Source organism: Otolemur garnettii, unplaced genomic scaffold, assembly GCF_000181295.1.
Source record: "Otolemur garnettii isolate 467f Iridium unplaced genomic scaffold, OtoGar3 scaffold00053, whole genome shotgun sequence".
Classification (NCBI taxonomy): Eukaryota; Metazoa; Chordata; class Mammalia; order Primates; family Galagidae; genus Otolemur; species Otolemur garnettii.
The window spans coordinates 1046697-1068198 of record NW_003852448.1 but is presented as its reverse complement, the minus strand read 5'-3'; the positions used below and the strand labels follow the sequence as shown (position 1 = coordinate 1068198).

Sequence of the window (21502 nt, the reverse complement as noted above, 5' to 3'; positions counted from 1 at the left end):
ACAGGTGAATTTGTCTAAAGGTTGAATATAAATGTCTTAGCATAACAATTATGAGAAAGACATGATGGCTATGTTGGCCACCTGGATGAGAGTTTTCCAAACTGCATATAGAAGTAACACACTGTATCCTATGAGAGAATTAATGTACACAACTATGATCTAATAAAAAAAAAATCCGTGCTCCTGGATTTGGTGAAGTCTTGGAAAGCATTTTCTGCACCCTGCTGAAAATGCTTGTGGAAGCATTTTCCCTGAAAAAAGTCCAGATTCTTGAGGAAGCGGCAGTAGATTGTCGGGAGGTCACATGAATGTGATGATGAGGCAAAACTTGGTAGCCCAATTTATTCAACTTTTGAAGAGTTTGTTGGCTGATGTGCAGTTCCATGTTGCAGTGGAGAAGAACTGGTCCCCTTCTGCTGACCCCTGTGCCATCTGCAGGCATTGCAGTCTTTGTTGCCCCCCCTTGATTTGCTGAGCATACTTCTCAGATGTAATGGTTTCACCAGGATTCAGAATGCTGTAGGGGATGAGACCAGCAGCAGACCACCAACAGTGGCCACGATCTTTTTGTTAGCTTTGGGAAGTGGTTTGGAGGTTCCTCCCCGTCTATCCACTGAGATGGTTGTCCTCAGTTGTCATACGAATTCCACATTTTGTGGCATGTCACATCTGATAAAGAAATGGTTCACTGTTGTTGCATAGACTAAGAGAAGACAACACTTGAAAATGATGGTTGTTCTGGGTTTTGGTCAGCTCGTGAGACACCCACTTATGGAGCCTTTTCACCTTTCCAGTTTGCTTCAAATGCTGAACGGCAGGATGGTTATTGGTTCTTAGGCAACTTCTTTGGCAACTTCTCGTGTGGTTGTCAGAGGATCAGCTTCCATGATTGCTCTCAGTAGGTCACTGTCAACTTCTGATGGCCAGTCACTGTGTTCCTCATCTTCAAGGTCTTGTCTCCTTTGTAAAACTTCTTGAATCACTGCACTGTATGTTCATTAGCAATTCCTGGGCCAGATGTGATGTTGATGTTGGTGAGTTGCTTCCCCTGCTTTACAACCCATTTTGAACATGAATAAGAAAATTACTTGAATTTGCTTTTTGTCTAACATCATTTCCATGGTACAAAATAAATAGAAAATGAATAGCAAGGAATACATCATTAGCAATATATGTATACATAACCTCATTTATTTAAGAATGCATTTCTGTACGAACAATCTCAACAATGCAAAAACCACAATTACAAGCGCCAACGTAAATAGTTACATTTCTGTATTGCTTGAGAATATCTGATTATCTTTACCCATTCTTTTTACTTTTTGTGCTTCAATTCATATGATTTCTATTTCTATGTCTTTTGTGCCACCTGCCCTTTCTTCTGCCATTTATAGTCAGCTCTTAAGCTTCTTCAATGAATTCTTAATTTCACATATTGAATTTTTAATTCTGGAATATCCTTTTGTTTCACTTTTATTTATTTTTATTGAGACAGAGTCTCATATGTCACCCTTGGTAGAGTGCTGTGGCGTTATAGCTCACAGCAACCTCAAACTCTTGGGCTCAAGCGATTCTCTTGCCCCAGCCTCCCTGGCAGCTGGGACTACAGGCACCTGCCACAATACCCAGCTATTTTTTTTGTTTAGCAGGCCCAGTCCGGTTCGAACCCACCAGCCCTGGAGAATGTAGCTGATGCCCTAGTCACTGAGCTGTGGGTGCTTCCTGTTTCATTTTTAGATAGTGCCTTTTTCTGTTGCCACTGCCTACTTTATATCCATTTTGTTAATCTTTTTTCTATTTTAATGTTTTTATAATGATTAAGATCTTTTCTAATTTCAACATCCAAGTCATCTTCAGGTCTGCTTCTATTAGCTGTATTTTTTCGTAATTGTAAGTAACATTCTATTTCTTTGTGTGTCTCATGTTTTACTCATGTATGCTGGATATTATGTATGAAAGAACCATAGACACTAAAGTGGATATTATTTTCCCCCAGAAAGGGCCATGCCTATTGTTAGGCAGCTAGTGTGTGGGGCTGCAGTGAGCTGAACAGTGGCTCCCATAAGATGTGTTCATGTCCTGACTTACAGAACCTGCAATCATGACTTCATTTGAGGAAAGGTTCTTTAAAGGCACAATTAAGTATGTTGAGATGAGATCACTCTGGATTGCATGAGTGGGCCCTACATCCAATGACAATTGTCCTTATAAGAGACAGAAGAGGAAAAGACACAAAGAAGAGGAGACCACGTGAGTGGAGGTAGAGATGGGAGTGATGCCAATGCCTTCCCAAGCCCAGGAGCACCTGGAGCCACAGGACCCTAGAAAAGGCAGGGAATGATGTCCTCCCAGCGCTTTTGGAGGAAGGGTGGCCCTATCACACGGTGATTTCAGATTTCTGACCCCCAGAACAGTGAGAGAATAAATTTCCATCATTTAAAGCCACAGAGTTTGTGGTAACCAATAATGGCAGACCTAGGGAAAAACTAATACAGAGACTGACCCTAGTCCTCCAGCTAAGAGTTGCTCTGGTGTAGGGCAGGTTGCAGTTTTAGTTTTAGTTTATCTCTGGTTTCAAATGTGTCAAGGGAAGGGACTTCCTTGAACAACTTACAGACCCTCCCTCTAGTGACCCAAGGAGATTTCAGGGGTCTCTCTGGGCTTTCCAGCCCCTCCAGTGCCCTGTGCTGGTAAACACTCAGCAGCAGTCAGCTCACGTTCTGGGGCGCCTTCGGATCCCAGTGCCTCCAGACAGCCTCTATAGCTTTTCAAGAACCACACTGGCTGCTGCTCCCTGACAGAATCCTTCTTCCCATCAGGTTTTCTCCTCTGCTGCTGGGCGTCTAAACTCAGCAAACAACACTGAGGTAGAGGAAGTGGCTGCAGCCTCAGCTCTCTTAGGAAAGGGCCCCTCCTGCTCTGCCAGTCAGATCAGGTAGAACTGTGGATGCCAAGAAATTATGGCCTACTTTAGATATTTTCTAGTTCTGGTATTTCTGATTGGCTTGTTCTGAAGTTCAGCATCCTAACCAGCAGCAGAACTACCTAAATATTCATTGCAAAGTTAAACTGACAATTAAAATGGAAATAGTAATCACATTATATGGTGCATACAAATCTGTATACAATTAGAGCAAAGCATGTTTGCAATAGCTATTCACATAATTGGAAATATAACTCATTATCAATACCATCACACTGTGATCTGTGTGGGACAGTAGTGGGTTGGTGGTTTCTGATTTTGGATTATAGGTTGTAGGAGTCTAGGGTGAAAATTGAGAGAATGACAGGGAATAAATGGATAGACGTGAAATACTCAGGAACATATGTGCCGAAATATTGGAAATAATTTCCTGCTGGAAAACAATGATTTTTTTTCATTTATGTCTAAAATAAATTAAGTAGAAAATTGGCACTATGATTAGATCTTTGATAATTTTAGTTTACATCATGTTTCATTGTCACAGTTGTAAAATTTTAAAGAGCAGAAGCCATGTTGTGAATTTGGGGGAGTTGGATGGAGGTTTTCTCTTTTTTCTGTACCAAGAGCCTTCTGGGCATGAAGTATAATTCCAGCAGAAATAATTTCGATTTATGACATTAAATTATTTAAAAAGGGAAGAAAACATGAACAAACATGTTAATTACAAACACTCATTCTCCTTCATTGCTTGAAAATTATTCACTGGTTTGAACATTATTTATTTTCTTTAAAAATTCAGTTCGTTTTCAGAATGCATTGTTCTGGTTGAGGTAATTACTCAGTTATACATGAAACAGAGAAGGCTCTTGCAGTCAACTGGATAAATTACCTGTTTCAGAGGGCATAGTGCATCTAAATATGAACAATTTATGCAGAATTTTAAATTTGTAAGTTTTAAGCTCAACTGCCTATTCCTCAGAAGCAATATACATTTATTTTAATGGCCCAGTACACTTCATAGGACATGAATTTAGTCAGTATGTGAATGGAACCTATTAAACATAGATTTTATTGTTGACATGGAGCTAGGATTTCATGTATTACGATTCAGCATTTTAAATGAAAACCTTTGTATTTGAGTAATGGTGGAGTGACATACAACTTTTGGAATTAAAAAGACTAATTCCATTAAAAAATCGGCACACCAAAAATTCATTTGCTAAAACCAAGCATCTATTCTGAACATGAATAAAAGGTAATATCTGTTTCCAAAATGGATTTCTGATTTCACTGACGTCTGTAACTGAGATTGGAGTGCAGAAGGAGGCTAAGAATTGTTGATGCCAAGATCTGGGGCTTCATCTAGTCTCCGCCACCCACCTCCACCCCCGCATCTGGGGCCTCAGCATCACACAGGCGGTTCCACCGCTGAGATTAGGCTCTGAAATCATGGTTTCTAAGTACAGCCTTCCATCTGTCAGGCTCTGCAGCCTCATGCCAGCCCCCGGACCCCCGGGTCTTCAGGCCTCCACCGAGCTTCCCTGCCTGACGCAAACAGAGCTGATCACCTGCTCACAAGCACAGGGCTCTTCTGTCGCCGCGCCCTGCCCTTCTCCACAGCTTCCCCCGCCCAGGGAGAGGAGGCGCCTTCGCTGCTAACCCAGCGCACCTTTCTGTGCCTGCACCACCTGCCGCTCAGGTGGCCTTGCCTCCCATTTGCCGAGAAACTAGGAGCCACCTGGTGTTAATCTGTCACGTTCCCCTCCCCCAGCTTTGCCATACTTAATTTGTCATACTCTCCTCGGAGAGAGATGACACTTCTCTCTTCTGAAACTCTTTCCCTGGTGTGTCCCATTTCTGCCCTATTTCTTCAGTCCCATCATTAGAGTGTCTGCCGGGTCTCTCACTAGCATGTGATTGCAGCTCCACAGTGGTGCGTCCCGTTGGTTCCTGGGGGAGTACCCCACTCTTGTCATCACCACCACAGCTATTAAAAGTGTTTCCCCACCACCTGTTCACTCCTCAGGTTGCGGCAGTCAAGTTCTGTCACCTTCCGTGGCTGCTGCTGCTGGACATGGAAGTCACGGTTTCTCGCCATGTCTGTTCTGTGACCTCAGTCCGGTTACCACGGCTCCCTTTTGAAATGGCCCTCCCTCAGCTGCCTTGCCATCATTCTGTCTTGATTCTCCACTTTCTTGTCTTAGAGTTCATTACTGCCTCTTATTCCTCTGCCACCTTTAGTAGAATTCCTCAGGAATTCTTTGCAGGCTCATGCATTAATCAGGATCCTGCAGAAAACAGGGTGCATCGAACAGACCTTAATAAAGGCCTGTAGACAGTGCCTGTTAGGAGACGTCAGTAGGGTGTGGCGGGGAAACCGGGGGAAAGCCACGCTGCAGGAGGAGCCTGCTGGCAGGAGTGGCCTCGGGTGACACTTCAGCCACTGTCACACCACCTGGAAGGCAGTGGGGCCTTGCCATAAGTCGCCCAGTCTCTCTCTCCTTCTGTCCTCCTAACTCTCCTCCGTACTTCTCACTGCCCAAAACCCAACCAGAAACCAGAGACCAAAGGCCATTGATGCCACCCATAAAGGGACGTGTCCCTGGCACCATGAAGTCTAGAGTGGGGAGGAGAGAACATTGGTTCTGGGACTGCGCCTTTCCTCACCTCTCCTCGTCAGCACGTGTGCTCTGGCTTCACCTGCAGCTGTGTGTTTACGACTCCTAAATCTACGTCTTACCTCCGCAAGCAAGATCAGGGAGGAATTTACATTTGTCGGCTAAATGTTTTCACCTGAATATCCTGTAGGCACTTGGAATTTCGTATGATAACAAAGGGGTTCCTTGTATCTCCCCTTCAACAACAAAATAAACCAAACTGAACAGAAGTCACAGCCTGGCAGTGGCCTAGCCGTGAATTGGGCTTCCCATATTACACTGCCGGGAAGTGCGGAAAGTAATTCTGCAAACTTAGTTTGGGAAACCCAAGACCCTCTTTCCCACGGTTTTCCTGTCACAGAGGCAACCACTTTCATTTATTTTAGCCATTTTTTATGATGTTTATCCAGTACTCTAAACTAGGTTTGTTTTATAGTAACTTCTCGACCTTTGTGTGGGATTCCTACAATGTGGGCTGTGGGCGGGGCTCTCGGCCCCCCTCGTCTGCTCCCTTCTCCCCATTCTGCCCTGTAGACAGATAGTAATCAGGCCAAGATTCCTGCTTATCCACCACAACTTAGTCATTCTAACCAAGAGGTACTTGTGTCCACTTTTATATTACAAAAGAATAAATGGCTTAAAAGAATTTGAGAAGCTGCTGTCTATTTTAGAATACCATCTTTCTTGAAAAACATGTTGGTAGTTCAGAAGGGAGGTCTGTAAAATAAATGAATGAATCAGTAGGTTTGGGTGAAGTCTAACATGCAACCTTCAGAGGTATTTGTTCGATAATGTTTACATAATTAGAATGGACATATTTGAGTTTATATATTCCCCTATTCGTTCATTTGTCTGTCAAGTAATAAAATGCTCCAGATATTATCTGGTACTAGAGACAAAAAAATATTAGACGATACAGTGTCTGCCTTCAAATAACAGTCAAGATGCTGTGGGAGAGTGAAAGCAAGGTCAGTGAGCTGAAAAGACATTCTTGAATGATCGAAAACTCATTTGTCTGGCTAATTTAGAAATTCCTACTGCTAAAATTGATGTTGTACAAATAGGCAAATTATTAGAATGAATAGGTAAGGTATGTAACCTACCTATTACTTCCAAAATTTTAGAAGTGGTTTAGTGCATTTAGTTCATACGTTTATCTCTGTGTTTATACATGTTTCCATTTTGCTAATATCACCCAGGTAGGTACTATTCCAGGTAATTACATGAGTCATTGTATCTGCACTGTGCCGTGTTGTCCACTGTGCTGGTCAGTATTCCTTATGTGAACGTCAATTCAGTAAATTTCTATTGGAAAAATTTTGCATTTTTAGAAGAACTGGTATGTTTTTCTCATATTTTAATGGAGAATTGTGTAGTATTTCCCAATTGCTATTGGTTTACTGGGAATTGAGTTTTTATCTACAGCAATCTCTGCTTTAGAATACTGGAGTTACCACATATCCTGGCTTGTCCTGGATTAGGCCTGCTGTGATTGTCTACTTATAAGTAATGCCCCTTTTAATCTCAAAAATATCCCATTTAAACAATAAATTACATGGTCTCTCTTGAAATAATTAACTTTTGTCCACCATATCTTCCTCATTATCCTATGGTTCTTATTTAGGAATCCTTTATTCTTTCATAGTAAATATCCTGAGTCCTTTCTGAGTTGGTGTTATTTAAATAATGAGTATAAATAATGTGGGTATTTACAGAAAACCTGTGATGATTTGATACAGGATCCAAAAGAGAGATTCAGAATCTCAGGGCAAGTTGGGAGTGTATATTGGAACAGTTTCCACTGTGAGGCTCATTGTCCTGAGAGGAAGATGAAGGGCAGCCACCTGGGGAATAGACACAAAGGCGATGGCCTTTACCTTAACAATGGAGACGCAGCCTCCGCCTCACTGTTCAGTCTGCCGCTTTAGAGTTTCCAGCGTCATAAACCTCATGGCAGAGCTTAGGAAAATATTTGTGTTAGTTATGGCCGTAAACTGATTTCAACATTATTTGTCCTCCCTCTGCTTATGAAGGAGGTTTTTCTTCCTAAGACACTATCCACGGGCATGCCCGTAGCCACAGAGCTGCGAATGTGGCCATTATTTTGCCTGACTCTGATGAAATATTTAAAGATTTCCTAACAAGAATTAAAGCCCTAGGGATCCTATTAGAAATTTGGCATTTTTATTTCTTGTGGGAATCTTCTGGGGAAAAACACATCAGAAAAACTAATTGCATCTGTCATAACTGTAACCATAGAAATAGAGAAATGGAAACTTAGGTTGACGTGTTTATCACAAATGGAAACCTTTGGAGTTCAGTGCCCTCTGCATCGGGCCTTGAACTAGGTTTCTCTTAGGTTTGTCTTATAGAATTAAAAAGGTCTATGACTTTTTTAAAAAGTTTAGTTAGTCTTGATTGCTTTGGGTAGAACTATGGGTAGTGGTAAATTGAGTCAATAAGTCCGTTGCCATCGTAATACAAAGTGCACTAAAGAAGTGTTTGAAAAAGTTTTATTGGAAAACCACCCTCAGGAAATAATCAAATGTGAGGCAAAAAAAAAAAAAGAAAGAAAGAAAGAAAGAAAAAAGGATTTTCACATTCATTCTGGATCCCCTACTGAGTTTGATCTTGGTTGGGGGAGTGAATAGTTGATAATTTTGATTATTATAGTGCTCTGAGACAGATGGTGAACTTGAACTAGGGTAGTGGCCTTGAAAAACGAAAAGAAGTTTAGAATAGATACAGTGAAAACTACTATTTTCCCAATGCAGTGACTAAAAGTTTTTCTGATGCTAGTTATGGGAATGGGCTAAAAGGAAGATGGAAGCAGATGGGCTTGGGAGCAGGTGAGCAGGGTGGGGGTGGAGACTATTCACAAGTGAGGGGCAGTGTGGGGAGGCAGCGCGGGCAGCCCCTTCTCCAACCATAGACCAGCAGCTTCACACGTGGTGCTGGGGAGAGTGAGGGTTTTGCAGTCACAGCAACTGGGACATTTCAGGCAATTTCCCAACCCCTGTGTATTTCAGGAGCCTCGTGTGTAAGACGGGGACAATGACACGTGGGAGTAAAATGCTTTGTAAGTGTGTGTGCATTTTTCCTTTCCTCCATCTTCCCTCCGCTTCTGTCCTTGGCTGGATACACCCGTAAGCAGATTAGCTCAGTGTGGAGTTAATGTTAATGTGAAAGAGTACGGGCAGTCTGGACTGCATTCCTGTGTTGTTTGTGTTGTTTTATTTTTATTATACAAATGCTTTTTTATATTTAAAAGCTATGATTAGCCTCTGCTGCAGTAGATTCCTGCACTACTTCCGCACATCCTAACAGTTTATTTTTTTGCATGGTTCTCTCAGCAAACTGTTCTCAGCTGAAGTCTGGTTTTGCTATTTCCTGGCTGGATGGTGCAAACCTCTTAACCTGTCCAAGGTTCCTACTCATCACCTCGTAAAACAACACACTGTAGACATTAAATGAGGCTATGAATGCTGCATATATTATATACTACAACAATAATACGTTATGTATATATTGCAACTGTTTAAATACCTGGAATATATAACTACACAACGAAAGTGGGTTCCCCCCACCCAGCCCCAGCACTCTTGCCCTTGGATCATGGGCAAGCTTTCTTGCCCTCAGTGGAACAGATGTCTGGCCTCATCCTATCCCTGAAGGTGCCCCTTTGCCATCCTTCAGCAGAGTCCGGAGCCCTGTATCCCAGGAAGAAAGATGAACTCTAGTCTCTTTTCTTTCTCCTGAAATAGGGTCTCTCTCTCTCTGTCACCCAGACTTAAGTGCAGTGGCAACATCATAGCTTATTGCAAACTCAACTCCTGAGCTGAAGCCATCCTACTGTCCCAAGTAGCTGGGACTACAGACGCCTGCATCATGCCTGGCTAATTTTTTCAGTGTTTTTATAAAGATGAGGTCTCACTCTTGCTCAGGCTGGTCTCAAACTCCTGGAGAATTATCTTATTGGCACAAATAGTTATGACTAATACATATCAGGATAACATATTAAAACTACATTGTGTGGGGGCAGCACCTGTGGCTCAAGGGAGTAAGGCACTGGCCCCATATACCGAAGGTGGTGGGTTCAAACCTGGCCCCTACAAAAACTGCAAAAAGAAAAGACTACATTGTTTTTAGAGTAAAACTTAAGGCTAAGGCTAGTTAGCTGAAAGTGTATTAACTAGAAGCATTCGGGCACAGGCAGTGAAGGCTGTTTCTAAATAAGTTAACATCATATACACACTTATACTTCATTCGCCAGAAGTGTTCCAAATAGATTTGAGGACTCTGGCAATAAAATACTCATATCCAATAAGCCTGTTAAAATAGAAATTAAAAAATTTTAAAACTCTTTAGAAGGAGGAAACAAGAACAGTAAACACATAGGCTAATAAAGTTCCCGGGATTGAGCATGACATTTAGTCCCCGTGTTCTAGGACATGTAAGTCGCTGCTTTATCTTCCCACAGCCCAAGGAACAGTAAGGAGACATGACGAGCGTCTTGCCTCTTATTCAAGTGATGGGCTCTGAGCCCTTACAATGTGTGAGTTGCCAGGTGTTAAGTACTGTGGAGGCAGCGGAGCTGACAACTGGAGGTGACTGGAGTGCAGGGACCAACGTCTAGGGGCAAAGGCGGTCCCCGCGTGGGTGCTGGGCAGTGAAGGGAAGGCAAGGCGGAGAGGCAGTGTTGGTCCAGGTGACTGACAGCTTTGGGTTTGTGCTAATGAGTTTGTCCTTGCTTTTTGACATCTAAGTTTTTAATTTCCAAATTATATCACCAATAATTTGTAACTAATATATGTCTAATGTTAATATCATCAGGCAGCATTGCCATCTGCTTAAGTAGAAGAACTTGAGATGGTATCGGATTCAGTGATCTGACCTTTGTTTTCCAGTTTGTCAAAATCTGAGGAAGAGGGGTCTCTATGCTTTCTTTATGCAAAGCAAAATATGTGAAAAATCACAAGTGGATGAAACACAGTGATGGAGAGGATTTGGTCTGCAAAATGATTCTTTGCTTGACAAAGACTCTTTGTAACTAGACTTAAAATGCCAGCCTCTTCTATTAACTTGACCATCTGGTTAGAATTTTTAAAATTGGATTTTCACTCCAGAGACGTGAAAATCCAATGATATGAAAATATCTTTCATAAAGATGCATATAGGTACAGATTTTGACTACGTATTCCAAGTTCAGACAACCCTAGTGGAGGTGGGAATCACATCATTGGATTGGGAGGGGATATTTTTAATTCCTGTGGCTTCATTGTAAGTACTTCTATACAGCCAGGCGGTGCCTGTGGCTCAAAAGGGTAGGGCGCTGGTCCCATATGCTGGAGGTGGTGGGTTCAAGCCCAGCCCCGGCCAAAAACTGCAAAAAAGAAGATAATAATAATAATTCTATACAGCCTTGGAAAGGAAATTTAATATTTCTTAATGAACATAAGAGGAAAATCCTGAACAGAGTATGTAAAAACATAGTATCTGCTGTCAAAAAAGTTTGAAATTTTTTTTGTTGTTGTTTTCTTTTGTTTTGCCCTTTTCTAGTTTAGACCTAATTCTGCATTCGGATTCCCAGGTGTGGCACAGTAGCTAAAATAGAAAAAAGCCCAGCTTCTTGAAGTGGGATCTTTCTGAGATGTTTGGCCCGTCTTATTTTGCTTTTGAAACATAAAAAATTGCTCTGTCAACTTAAAAAAGGAGAAGGACGGTGAAACGAGTTGGCTTGAAATATTAAAGCTTGGAAATGTTTCCTTATTTCTTCTTCTGTCCATTAATTGGGCTCACATAAGCTTCTTGCTGCTGGTAAATCTGAAGCAGCAGGCCCTCCCGCTGAACAGGAACGGCCTTTTCTCCCTATCACAAGTAGTGCGTTCAGTTGAAGTCCTGTGGTGTCTGGCTGTGTCCCCAGTGCTGCAGCCTCACCATCAGTAGGGTGCAGTGAGGGACAGGACAGCCCCGGGAGACACCGCTCATTGTAGAGATAAAGCACCCATGTGGAGATAAGATGCACAAGTGATAAGATGTATAGATTTTATGTGTGCACTGTGGTGAATTTTGAGTAAGTGTAAATCCTGCATAACCAGCACGCTGGTGAAGATTTGGAACATTTCGGCACCACCAGCTTGCCTTTGTGCGCCTTCCCACCCAGCCCTGCTCCCCCCACGCCCCTCTTCTGAGACAGCCATGGACCTGATCTCTGTTGCCTCCTGTGGACCTTCCTGTCCTTGGGCTTATACAGCAGGTGCTCATTTGTGTCTGCTGCTTTGCTCAACGTGGTGGCACTTTGACTGATCCCATGTTCGTGTGTGCGCCGGTCGTTGGTCCCTTCATGATGCTGACTACTCTTCACCTTATGAATAGAGCACAGCCTGTTGTTGGAGATTTGGGTTGTTTTTAGGTTTGGCAACAATTATTAATAAAACTGCAAGGAACACTTGTTTACATGACTTTGTTTCATCTCTTTTGTGTGGAATTGCTGGAAGTCACAGGGTTGGCCCATGTTTATAAAAAATATAGCAACATGTTTTCTAAAGTGGTTGTACAATTTTACGCTCTCACTGACATTGTTAGGCATATTCTGGGAGCTCCACATGTCACCAGTAATTGACACTGTTGGCCATTTAGGTCGTTTTCGTGGGTGTCCAATACTGCTTCGCTCTGTCTTCTCTGATGAAGAGTGATGTTGATTTTTTTTATTTGCTTATTGATCATTCATTAACTTTTTCCCACAGTGTCTGTCAAGTCTCTTGCCCATGTGTAGTGGATTTTTTTTTTTTTTGGTCAAGTCTTTTGTTGGATAAATGTATCACAAAAGTCTGCGCTTTGCTTTTATTTTTCTTGATAATTTTGAAAAACAAGTTTTTAATTGTGGAGAAAATTGAATTTATCCTTAGATGGGTAGTGTTTTCTGTGTGCCAACAAATCATCGACTATTCCAGTATCATGAAGATTTTATCTTAAATTTTATTCTTGGATTTTATAATCTTAGCTTTTTTCTATGATTGATTTCAAATTCATTTGTATGTGGGGTTTAAGGTAAGAAGCCTGCTGGCTCATTTATTTCACATGTGGATGGCCAGGTGTTTTGGTACCATTGTTGAGAAGACTACCTTTCTCCTTGAATGCCCTGGTCATAGTTTTTGAAAATCAATTGACTATGTGTGTGTATATAGTCTTATATATATTGTCACATATTTATGTATGTCTGTTCTATCAATATATTTGCCTATCCTAAGGTAATACAACACTGTTTTAGTAATTGTGCTTTTATATTAACTCTAGAAATCAGGTAGCAGGAGTCCTACTACTTTGCTAATTCATTTTTCCAAATTGTTTTGGATAAATTAGGTCATTTGTATTTCTATCTAATGTTAGACTCAGCTTGTTAGTAATACAAAAATAAAAGCCTGCTTTTTTGAGTGGAAATCCATTGTATTTATAAGACAATCTAGAAAGAAATGACATCCTAATAATATTAGTCTTCTAGCCTTTGGGCATGAAAATTCTAGTTATGTGGATCATCTTTTAATTTCTCTTAGGAATATTTTGTAGTTTTCACGGTATATGTCTTGCACATTTTCTTACTTTTCCAGCTATTTCGCCAAGTTCTTCATGTTTTCTACTGCTACCCTAAATATACATTTAAAAAAAATTTTTCCAATTATTTATTGCCAATAGGTAGAAATACAATTATTTTATGTTGACTTTGAATCCTTCAATCTTGTTAAATTCTAGTAATTTTTAATTTTTAAAGATATCTTATGATTTTCTACATGGACAACTGTCATTGAGAATGATTTCTTAATTTGCAGTTTTTATGCCTTTTATTTCTTTATCTTGCCTAATTGCTCTGCATTGCAAATATGTTGAATAGAAATGGTAAAAACAAATAAGGTTGCCTCATTCTTGACTTTGGGGGGAAAGCAGTCAATAAAGTCTCATTTAATAAGACGTTAACTAAGTTTTTCATAGATGCCATTTACCAGTTTATCGGATTGAGGGAGTTTCCTTCTGTTTCTAATTTACTGAGATTGTTTATTCTCATGTTCATCCTCATGCGTTGAGCTTTGCCAAACACTGTTTCTGTATCCAGCGAGATGATCACATTACTTATCTTCTTCATTCTGCGATGTGATGAATTGACTGATCATAATTAGATGGCAGCACTGGCCTTTCATATTTCCCACGTATTTGTCGATGCTGCTCTTCATTCATGCCTTTAGGTCAGAGCTTCCACCTGCCCTCAGTTACCTTCAGTCTAAAACATATATGTTAATATTTTTGGTAGTGCAAATCTGTAGGTAACTATTCTTCTGTTTTTATTTATCCTTTTCTGGAGGATATTTTTGTAGGATTTAAAGTTCTGAGTTTATCTTTTTTTATATTTCCTCTTGGCCCTTCATATGAATCGATGCCTTTCTGTTATCTTGCTTCCACTGTTTCTGATGCGAAGTGGGCCGGCTTTTCCTATCATGATTCCCCTCAATGTAACGTTTCACATTTTTCTGATTGTTTTCAGGATTTTCCTTTATCTTTTATTTTCAGTGGTTTGACTGTGGTTTGCCTAGTTTTTATTTCCTTCGTACTCATTATGCTTGGGTTTTGTCATTCCTCTTAAGCTTGTAAATAAATTGGTGTTTTGCCCAAATAAGGGAGATTTCTGACCATTATTCCTGCTCCTTTCCCTCTCTGTCCTCCCCTCCCCCCTTCTGGACTTCCAAGTCCATGTACATTGGATGAGTTGATATTATCTCACAAATACCTGAGACTGTATTTAAATCTTGTATCATTTCTTCTTTGTTTTCTTTAATTTCAAAATATTAAGGGTGTACAAAGTGTTTTTGTTTCATGGATTAACTGTATAATGGTGAAGTTAGGGCTTTTAGTGTCCCCATCACCAGAATGGTGCCCATTGTACCTGCTAGGTAAGTTTTCATTGCTCACACCCCTGACCTCAGCTGTCCTTTATTTTAGTAATTTCTAGGATTCTAACTAAGGCATGATTTTGTGTTCACTCACTCATTTTTCTGCCATCTCCAATCTGCTCTTAAACCCATCCGACAGCTTTTTTATCTCAATTATTTTGCTTTTCAGTCCTAGAATTTCCCTTTGCTTCTATTTTATAGTTTCCATTTCTCTGCTGAGATCATCTATGTGTTCACTCAAGACTATTTTTTTCCTTTAAATCCTTAAACATATTTTAATAGGTAAATTAAAGTCCTTGTCTGCTAATTGCAATATCTGGGTCATCTCAGGGTCTATTTCTATAGACTATTTCTTTGAAAACTGAGTATGGCTCACATTCACCAGTTTATTTACATACTTGATAAATTTTCCATGAATGATACAGTGTGATGAAATCAAGTCACATTGAGCACCTCTTGTAATTGCAGAAGTGAAACGTGACTTGCATATTACAAATTTAATACAGTTTCATTCTTTCTTATAATGTGTATACTTTTGTTGGCACCTCCTCTTTACTTTTGAAAGTTATTCCTAAGATCATGGGGTCTCAAACTTTGCTATATGCCAGATTAATGTAGAAGAGTTTTAGCGCAGAGATTGTTAAGCACCACCCTGAGAATTTCTAATTCAATAGGATTGAGGTGGAGCCCAAGAACTTGTATTTTAATGAGGGTCCAGATGATACTGATGATCTGGAAACTACATTTTGAAATGTGCTTGCTTAGAAACATGAATCTTGAGAAAAAATATGGGCTCCTGTCTGTAATCCTAGCACATTGAGAGGCAGCAACAAAAGGATTGCTTGAGCCCAAGAGTTTAGGACTAGCCCCAGCAACTAACTAGACCCCTGTCTCTACAAAATAATGGAAAAATGACCTGTTGGTAGTGTCACTTGCCTGTAGTCTCACTTACTTGGGAGGCTAAGGCAGGAGGATTATTTGAGCATGAGGTTTGAGGTTGCAGTGAGCTAGGATAATACTACTGCACTCTAGCCCAGGTGACAGAGCAAGATCCCCCCCCCCAAAAAAAAGCAAAAAAAAGCAAAGAAAAAATAAAAGTGTATTGGGACTTGCTTTTGGACTTAAGCATACAATATTCCCTTTTTTTTGGCCCTATGTTTTGCATAATAGATTTATATTTCATTGGTTTATTACAATGCTAGGCATCTTATGTTTTTTACTTGAAGTATAACTTCTTAAAAATTATGAGAGTTTTTTTTGGCAGTGAAAAGGATAGATTCTTTGTTTAATTCATAGTCAAATCTGAAAATATGTAAGGGAATAAGTAGAGTTATTTAATAATAATGAACTTTTTGACACTTTTTTCCTGCACAAATAAAATTGATATTTTTATTCAGACATGAAACTTTCAGAACATGGAGTTGTTATATTTAAGAAATTAATAGTTGATTTTTTTTTTCTGAAATTGGGCTCTTAGACTTGCCATGGTGTGTGTGTGTGGGTTTTGTAGATAAGATAGTTATAATAGTTGATTATAAGTTATAAGTTAATATCTATAAGTTATAAGATAGTTACAATAGTTGATTTTTCTTTCTGAAAATTGGTCTCTTAGACTTGTCATGGTATGTGTGTGTATGTGTGTGTTTTGTAGATAAGATACAAAATAGAAATAAATTATCTTTGTTTGAGCCTCTGCCAATGGGATTGCTGGCCCCAGGCTGCTAAGAAGTGGAGGATTTGCTGATAACTAATGCTTTGTCCTTTGGTGGCCATTAAGGTGCTATTAAATCCTTCTACACCAGTAGCACATTTGTCTGCTCTCTTTGCCTCTGTTGGGTCTCTCTCTTGCTTGTGAGAATCTGTGGCTTCCTTCTACTGAGTCCATGCTTTTCCACGAGTGTGAAGCCTGCACTGTCATTGGCCTGTAGGCTCTGGCTGACACTGCTGGTGACACAGTTGTTGCGGTGGCTGCCAGGTCACCCATCAGCACAGACCATGCCCTCTCAATAGCGTCACAGGGTTTGCCTTAGTTGAGAAAATGGATTGGTCTTATCCCTTCACATTCTAACCAACCCCTGATAATTTTTTTTTTATTTATCCATCTCTTTAATTTCTTTGAAAAATGGGTATAATGGTCTTTGATGACCAGGTTACTTGTAGAAGGCTATGGAGCAGCATATTTTAAATATCATTTATTTAATAAACTTTAATCTCAGCTCAAGAAATCCATTTCTGAATATTTTGATACAAGGGTAGTGAAAAACTAATCACTAAATACTAATTATTCACAACTCATTTTGACAGGTTCATTTTGATGGTTGGGACCAGAAGTATGACTACTGGGTGGAGGCGGACAGCCCTGACATCCACCCGGTCAGGTGGTGTGATGTCACGGGGCATCCCCTGGAGGTCCCACATCGTGAGTATTCTTCTTTGTTGCTGCTTTTTAAATATTTAGCTTGAATTCTAGCCTTACTGTTGCTCATTTGTGTCATTATAGACATTGAAAAGCTAAATAGTAGATAGGTGAATTAATCATCACTGCTACAGTGACCCTAAAAGCCAATTATTCACAGTTAAGCATCAAAGGGCATGAAATAATGAAGAGTAATAATCAAGAAATTATTTTGATAGCATTTTCCAAAGAAATCTTCGTTTTCTACATTTTAATTTGGAAAACAGAGCCAACACATCTAAATTCAACTAAATTTGGTCATTGCTTTTAGCTGAAGTTCATTTTGTTTTTTCGAACATCTCATCCTAATTTTATTTTATAGAATAAGATACAAAAAATGTTAGAAAAGACTTTAAAATACGTTAAATTTTAACAACTCTAAAAATTATTTTAACTGTAAAATTTTTTGTTTAAAAAAAGCAGTCTATTTTATTGGTATCTTCATTATTTCTGTCTTTCTAGCTACTTAAAAGTTAAGGAGGAAATTAAGCACTCTAAATTTTAATGAGCCTCGAACCAAAATATCTTATTCTTTTGTCTGAAGGAATCCTCTGATCTGATTAGGCTGACATGACTAATAACTAGTTCCAGACCTAAGTGCAAGCCTTCTCCATTCTTATGTTTGTTTTGCTCCCACACTGCTTCTGTTTCCCTCCCCTTGGCTTTTTGGGAAGGAGCTAGAATGTTACTCTGTTAATGAGGCTGTCTTGCATTGAGTCAGCCTAATAACTCTTGAACCCTGGACCTAAAGGGGCTAACTGGATCTGTGAAAGAGTATCTTAATTTCTGGCATATTTGAGAATAAATCTCTGACTAAATAATTGGACAGTTTTACATGGTGCCAAGATCTTCAAAAGCTGCAAAATTAGTAAGATGCAGGACTTTATAGAACTTGGCGGCGTGCTGGCATGCAGAGAGCCCACACACAAAAAAATGTGAAACAAGGGGTCCTGGAGTCAGCTCACTTTTTGTTCTCCCTGGTTTTACACCCCAGCATGCTGGGGAGATGGTCCTCACTTTATGTTAATCCCCAGCACACCTCCACACATCCATCCCTCATCCATTGTCTTTCTCACATGGGAACCACCTCAGGTGGGGCAGGGATAGACCAGCATTGCAGAACAGGGCAGCTCTCTTCGTTCCACCCATCGCCTGCTCCTCTGCCAAGCTGCCCACTTGGCTTCTCTGCCTGAATTTCTCAGAAGCATCATGGAGTCTATGCATGAAACCTGAACTTCACCCAAGCCCACATAATATGTGAATTATTAAGAGTAATTAGAATCCTTAGAATTTGGAGCAAAGATATGCTTGTAATTGGCCGTCTTCCAATAGCTGTGATTTTCTATTATGGCTGTGGTTGATTTTTGTTATCAATTTGTTTAATCATTAATATGGCTTACTGTAGGTTGTTTTCTTAACCTTTTGATTATAATTATGCATATCTGCATCATAGTATTATTTCTTAATTGCTTTTGAAATTCTTGCTCTCTAAGACTTGCTAGCAATGTGGTTTAATATGTACACATCGTTGATGTTCTATTGTAAAAGCAAAAATAAACACACACAAAACCCTACTCCAGAAATGATTATTTTGTTTGTTAATCCCTGAATTATCTTTCTATTGGAAAGTAAAAACAATGAATGGTCGAGGTATTCCAACAACACAAAGTTTGAGAGTCTGGTGTTGACTGTTGCAGTGGCATTATGACTGTCATTTTCCATTTCTTTCCTAAAATAGTCTGTGTAAAACCCCAAACCCAGCTCATTATCTTTATGTTCATAACTCTTCACTGGCATCCAGTGTTCTGTAAATTCCTTTGCATATCCACAAGGCCCTTCGTAATCTTTGCTTTATTCTCCTCTATATCCTGATCTTCTATCATTTTCTCCAAAACGCTTTATTTACTCATACTGCCTTGACTGAAGACAGTACATTGCAGTTTAATAGCTTTCCTCTATATCTTAGGTTCTATTAGAGAAAAATCATACCACTTGATTGTTCTCCAGGGCCTGTGTCGTGAGAAGCCAGCATGGGCACTTACTGCATGGTGTGAATTACGGAGAGCATCTTGACACCCTGTATTTTAGGGATGAGGCCTCTATAAGCAACCACGTCAAACCATCTTTTATTTCTGAGTACTATTTTAAGTTTCAAGGTTTATCTTATTTTATTTATTTATTTATTTTTGAGACAGAGTCTTACTATGTCACCTTTGGTAAAGTGCTGTGGCATCATAGCACACAGCAACCTCAAAGTCTTGGGCTTAAGCGATTCTCTTGCCTTAGCCTCCCAAGTAGCTGGGACTATAGGCGTCTGTCACAATGCCTGGCTATGTTTTTGTTGCAGTTGTTATCATTGTTGTTTAGCAGGCCCAGGCCAGGTTTGAGCCCACCTGCCTCAGTGTATGTGGTGGGTGCCTTAACCATTGAGCCACAGGAGCTGAACTGGTTCATCTTATTTACTCATATAATTCAAATTAAAATTTTTCTCACTATAATGTTCAGTATCTTTTATAATCAGATCAAAAAAATTACATTTTTGATAGCAGATCTATAAAACTACACATAGTATTTTACCATATGTAATGTCATCTGACAAACATTAATTTTCAGATATTTAGAGTCTGTTGTTTTATTTTGGTTGCATTTGTGCAACTCAACAATTGCCTTTAGCACTTTAACATATATAATATGAACGCCTTATTGATCAAACACTCAAAGACTACTACAACTTTATGGCTCGGAAAACAATATCTTAGAGATCATCTAATCTACCCTACCCTTATCATTTTATAGCGGTGGAACCTGACTCGAACTTTATCCATCCTACTGACTGACTTCACTGACTTTTACAAAAGTCAAGTTGCCTGTTAGTAGTGACATAATGTAAAAACAAAAATAATCACAAGGAAACATACAGAAGACTGTTTTTGAGTCTATTATTTTCATCTCTTTTTCTTTGTAAATATGTTCTCCCATGGTTTTTATTTTAGGTTAATGTGAGGGTACGAAGAACTAGGTTACAATGTTTGCGTTTTTTAGGTAGAGTCCCTCTTGCAGTTGTGTTCCACACCCAAGAGGTGTGCCGTATACCCTTATATTGTGCCCATTATGTGTGAATGCACCGGCCCCCTCCCCTCCCCTCTCACTCCCCTCCCTCATTCCCTCTCCCCCATTTTGCACATCTTTGTAGCTAATGTTATAATAAATACCTTGGAAACAAGGGAGGAAAAATTCATATATATATGATGCATATTTATACATAATGTATATATATATATTTTTTTTTTTTCAGTGAGCTTCCAATTTGTGGAAGAGGCTGCAGTTTACAAATGTATGAAATAGCATAAAATTACACATCTGCCTGCTGTGGATGAGGAAAATCTAAGCAGAGATTGCTAATGTGTTTTTAAGGTGTGGGCAGAATGCTCTCAGTTAGCCCAGGAAGGCCTCTGGGAATCATGTTGAGCTGGGTTTGGAAGAGCCCCCTGGACCTAAACTCATGGTTACCTCTCTAGAGGTCGAAATGGTGCAAATATAGACAAAATTAGAACTTGTTGGTTCTTGTAAATTTTTATTAGAATTTATTAAAATTTTAGGCCTTTTTAAGTAAGTGGGAATCCCTTTAGTTTGTTTCTGTTTATCTGATGCCATTTAATCTCACTGCAGAAATTGAGCCAAGATAGAGTGCATGCTGTAGACCCCAGCTTCCGTAGAAACGCTTGTCCAGTGAATGTGGGCCGAGACCATAATAGTTTATCACTAAGGCCTAGTATAATTTCTTTAAAAGATGACCACGAAAAGCCTCTTGAGAGAATCTGAATGTTCCATTCAACTGGGAAGTGATGACAGTTTCTTCTTAGCTGCCATCCTCACTGCAGGTGACTCCCGCAGTCCACCTGTGTGCCCCCCTGAAGAGTGAGCTCTGCTTTTCTCACTCAGGAGGGCGTGATTTGACTGTTATTTTGATAGATAGTCCTTCAAGGTGGACTCTTTCTATTGTTAGAATCAAAATTTGATATTTAGTGATTTAACACCAGTGAGTTGTTCAAATCTTTCTATTCTGCTTTGTTTCCAGAATGTCTTTTAAAAGATATCAAATTCCCAGGACCTAAAAACCATGCCTGGCTTGGTCGTCTAACTGGCTTGCCTTTTACCAGCCTTTTTAGTAATATCATTCAGAGACTATAATTGCAGTGACTTTTGATATTAAATCTCTAAGCAGATCCCATTTCTTCTACTATACTGTTAATTACACATAGTCAATGCCAGTGGGCAGTGGGATGTCTGGTAGTTCTTGCTTTGGAAATTAACCTGTTATGCCTGAAATTCTTCCAAAAGACCCCCACAGACAGTCTGAGACACACTCCGATGTAAAAAGCACGAGATGAGTTTATTTCAGGCCCCGGGAAGCCTGGACTCTCCTGGCATGCAAGCCTAGGACGAGCCCCGAACCCGGGGTGGAGGAAGTTTTTATGGGTACAGAAAGCAAGAGGGGTAGGGTCGGATACAAGTACACTTTTCATTG

General features: G+C 39.8%; 1 protein-coding gene across 2 annotated transcripts in view; it reads left to right on the top strand.

Annotated features, from left to right (window-relative positions):
• Positions 1-21502, top strand: part of L3MBTL4 (L3MBTL4, histone methyl-lysine binding protein) — a 355410-nt gene that overhangs the window by 144916 nt on the left and 188992 nt on the right. For both annotated transcript variants that reach the window (XM_023514432.1, XM_003792016.1), the window contains exon 12: positions 16824-16938. In XM_023514432.1, coding sequence (XP_023370200.1) covers positions 16824-16938 — 115 coding nt within the window. The remainder of the gene's footprint in view (positions 1-16823; positions 16939-21502) is intronic.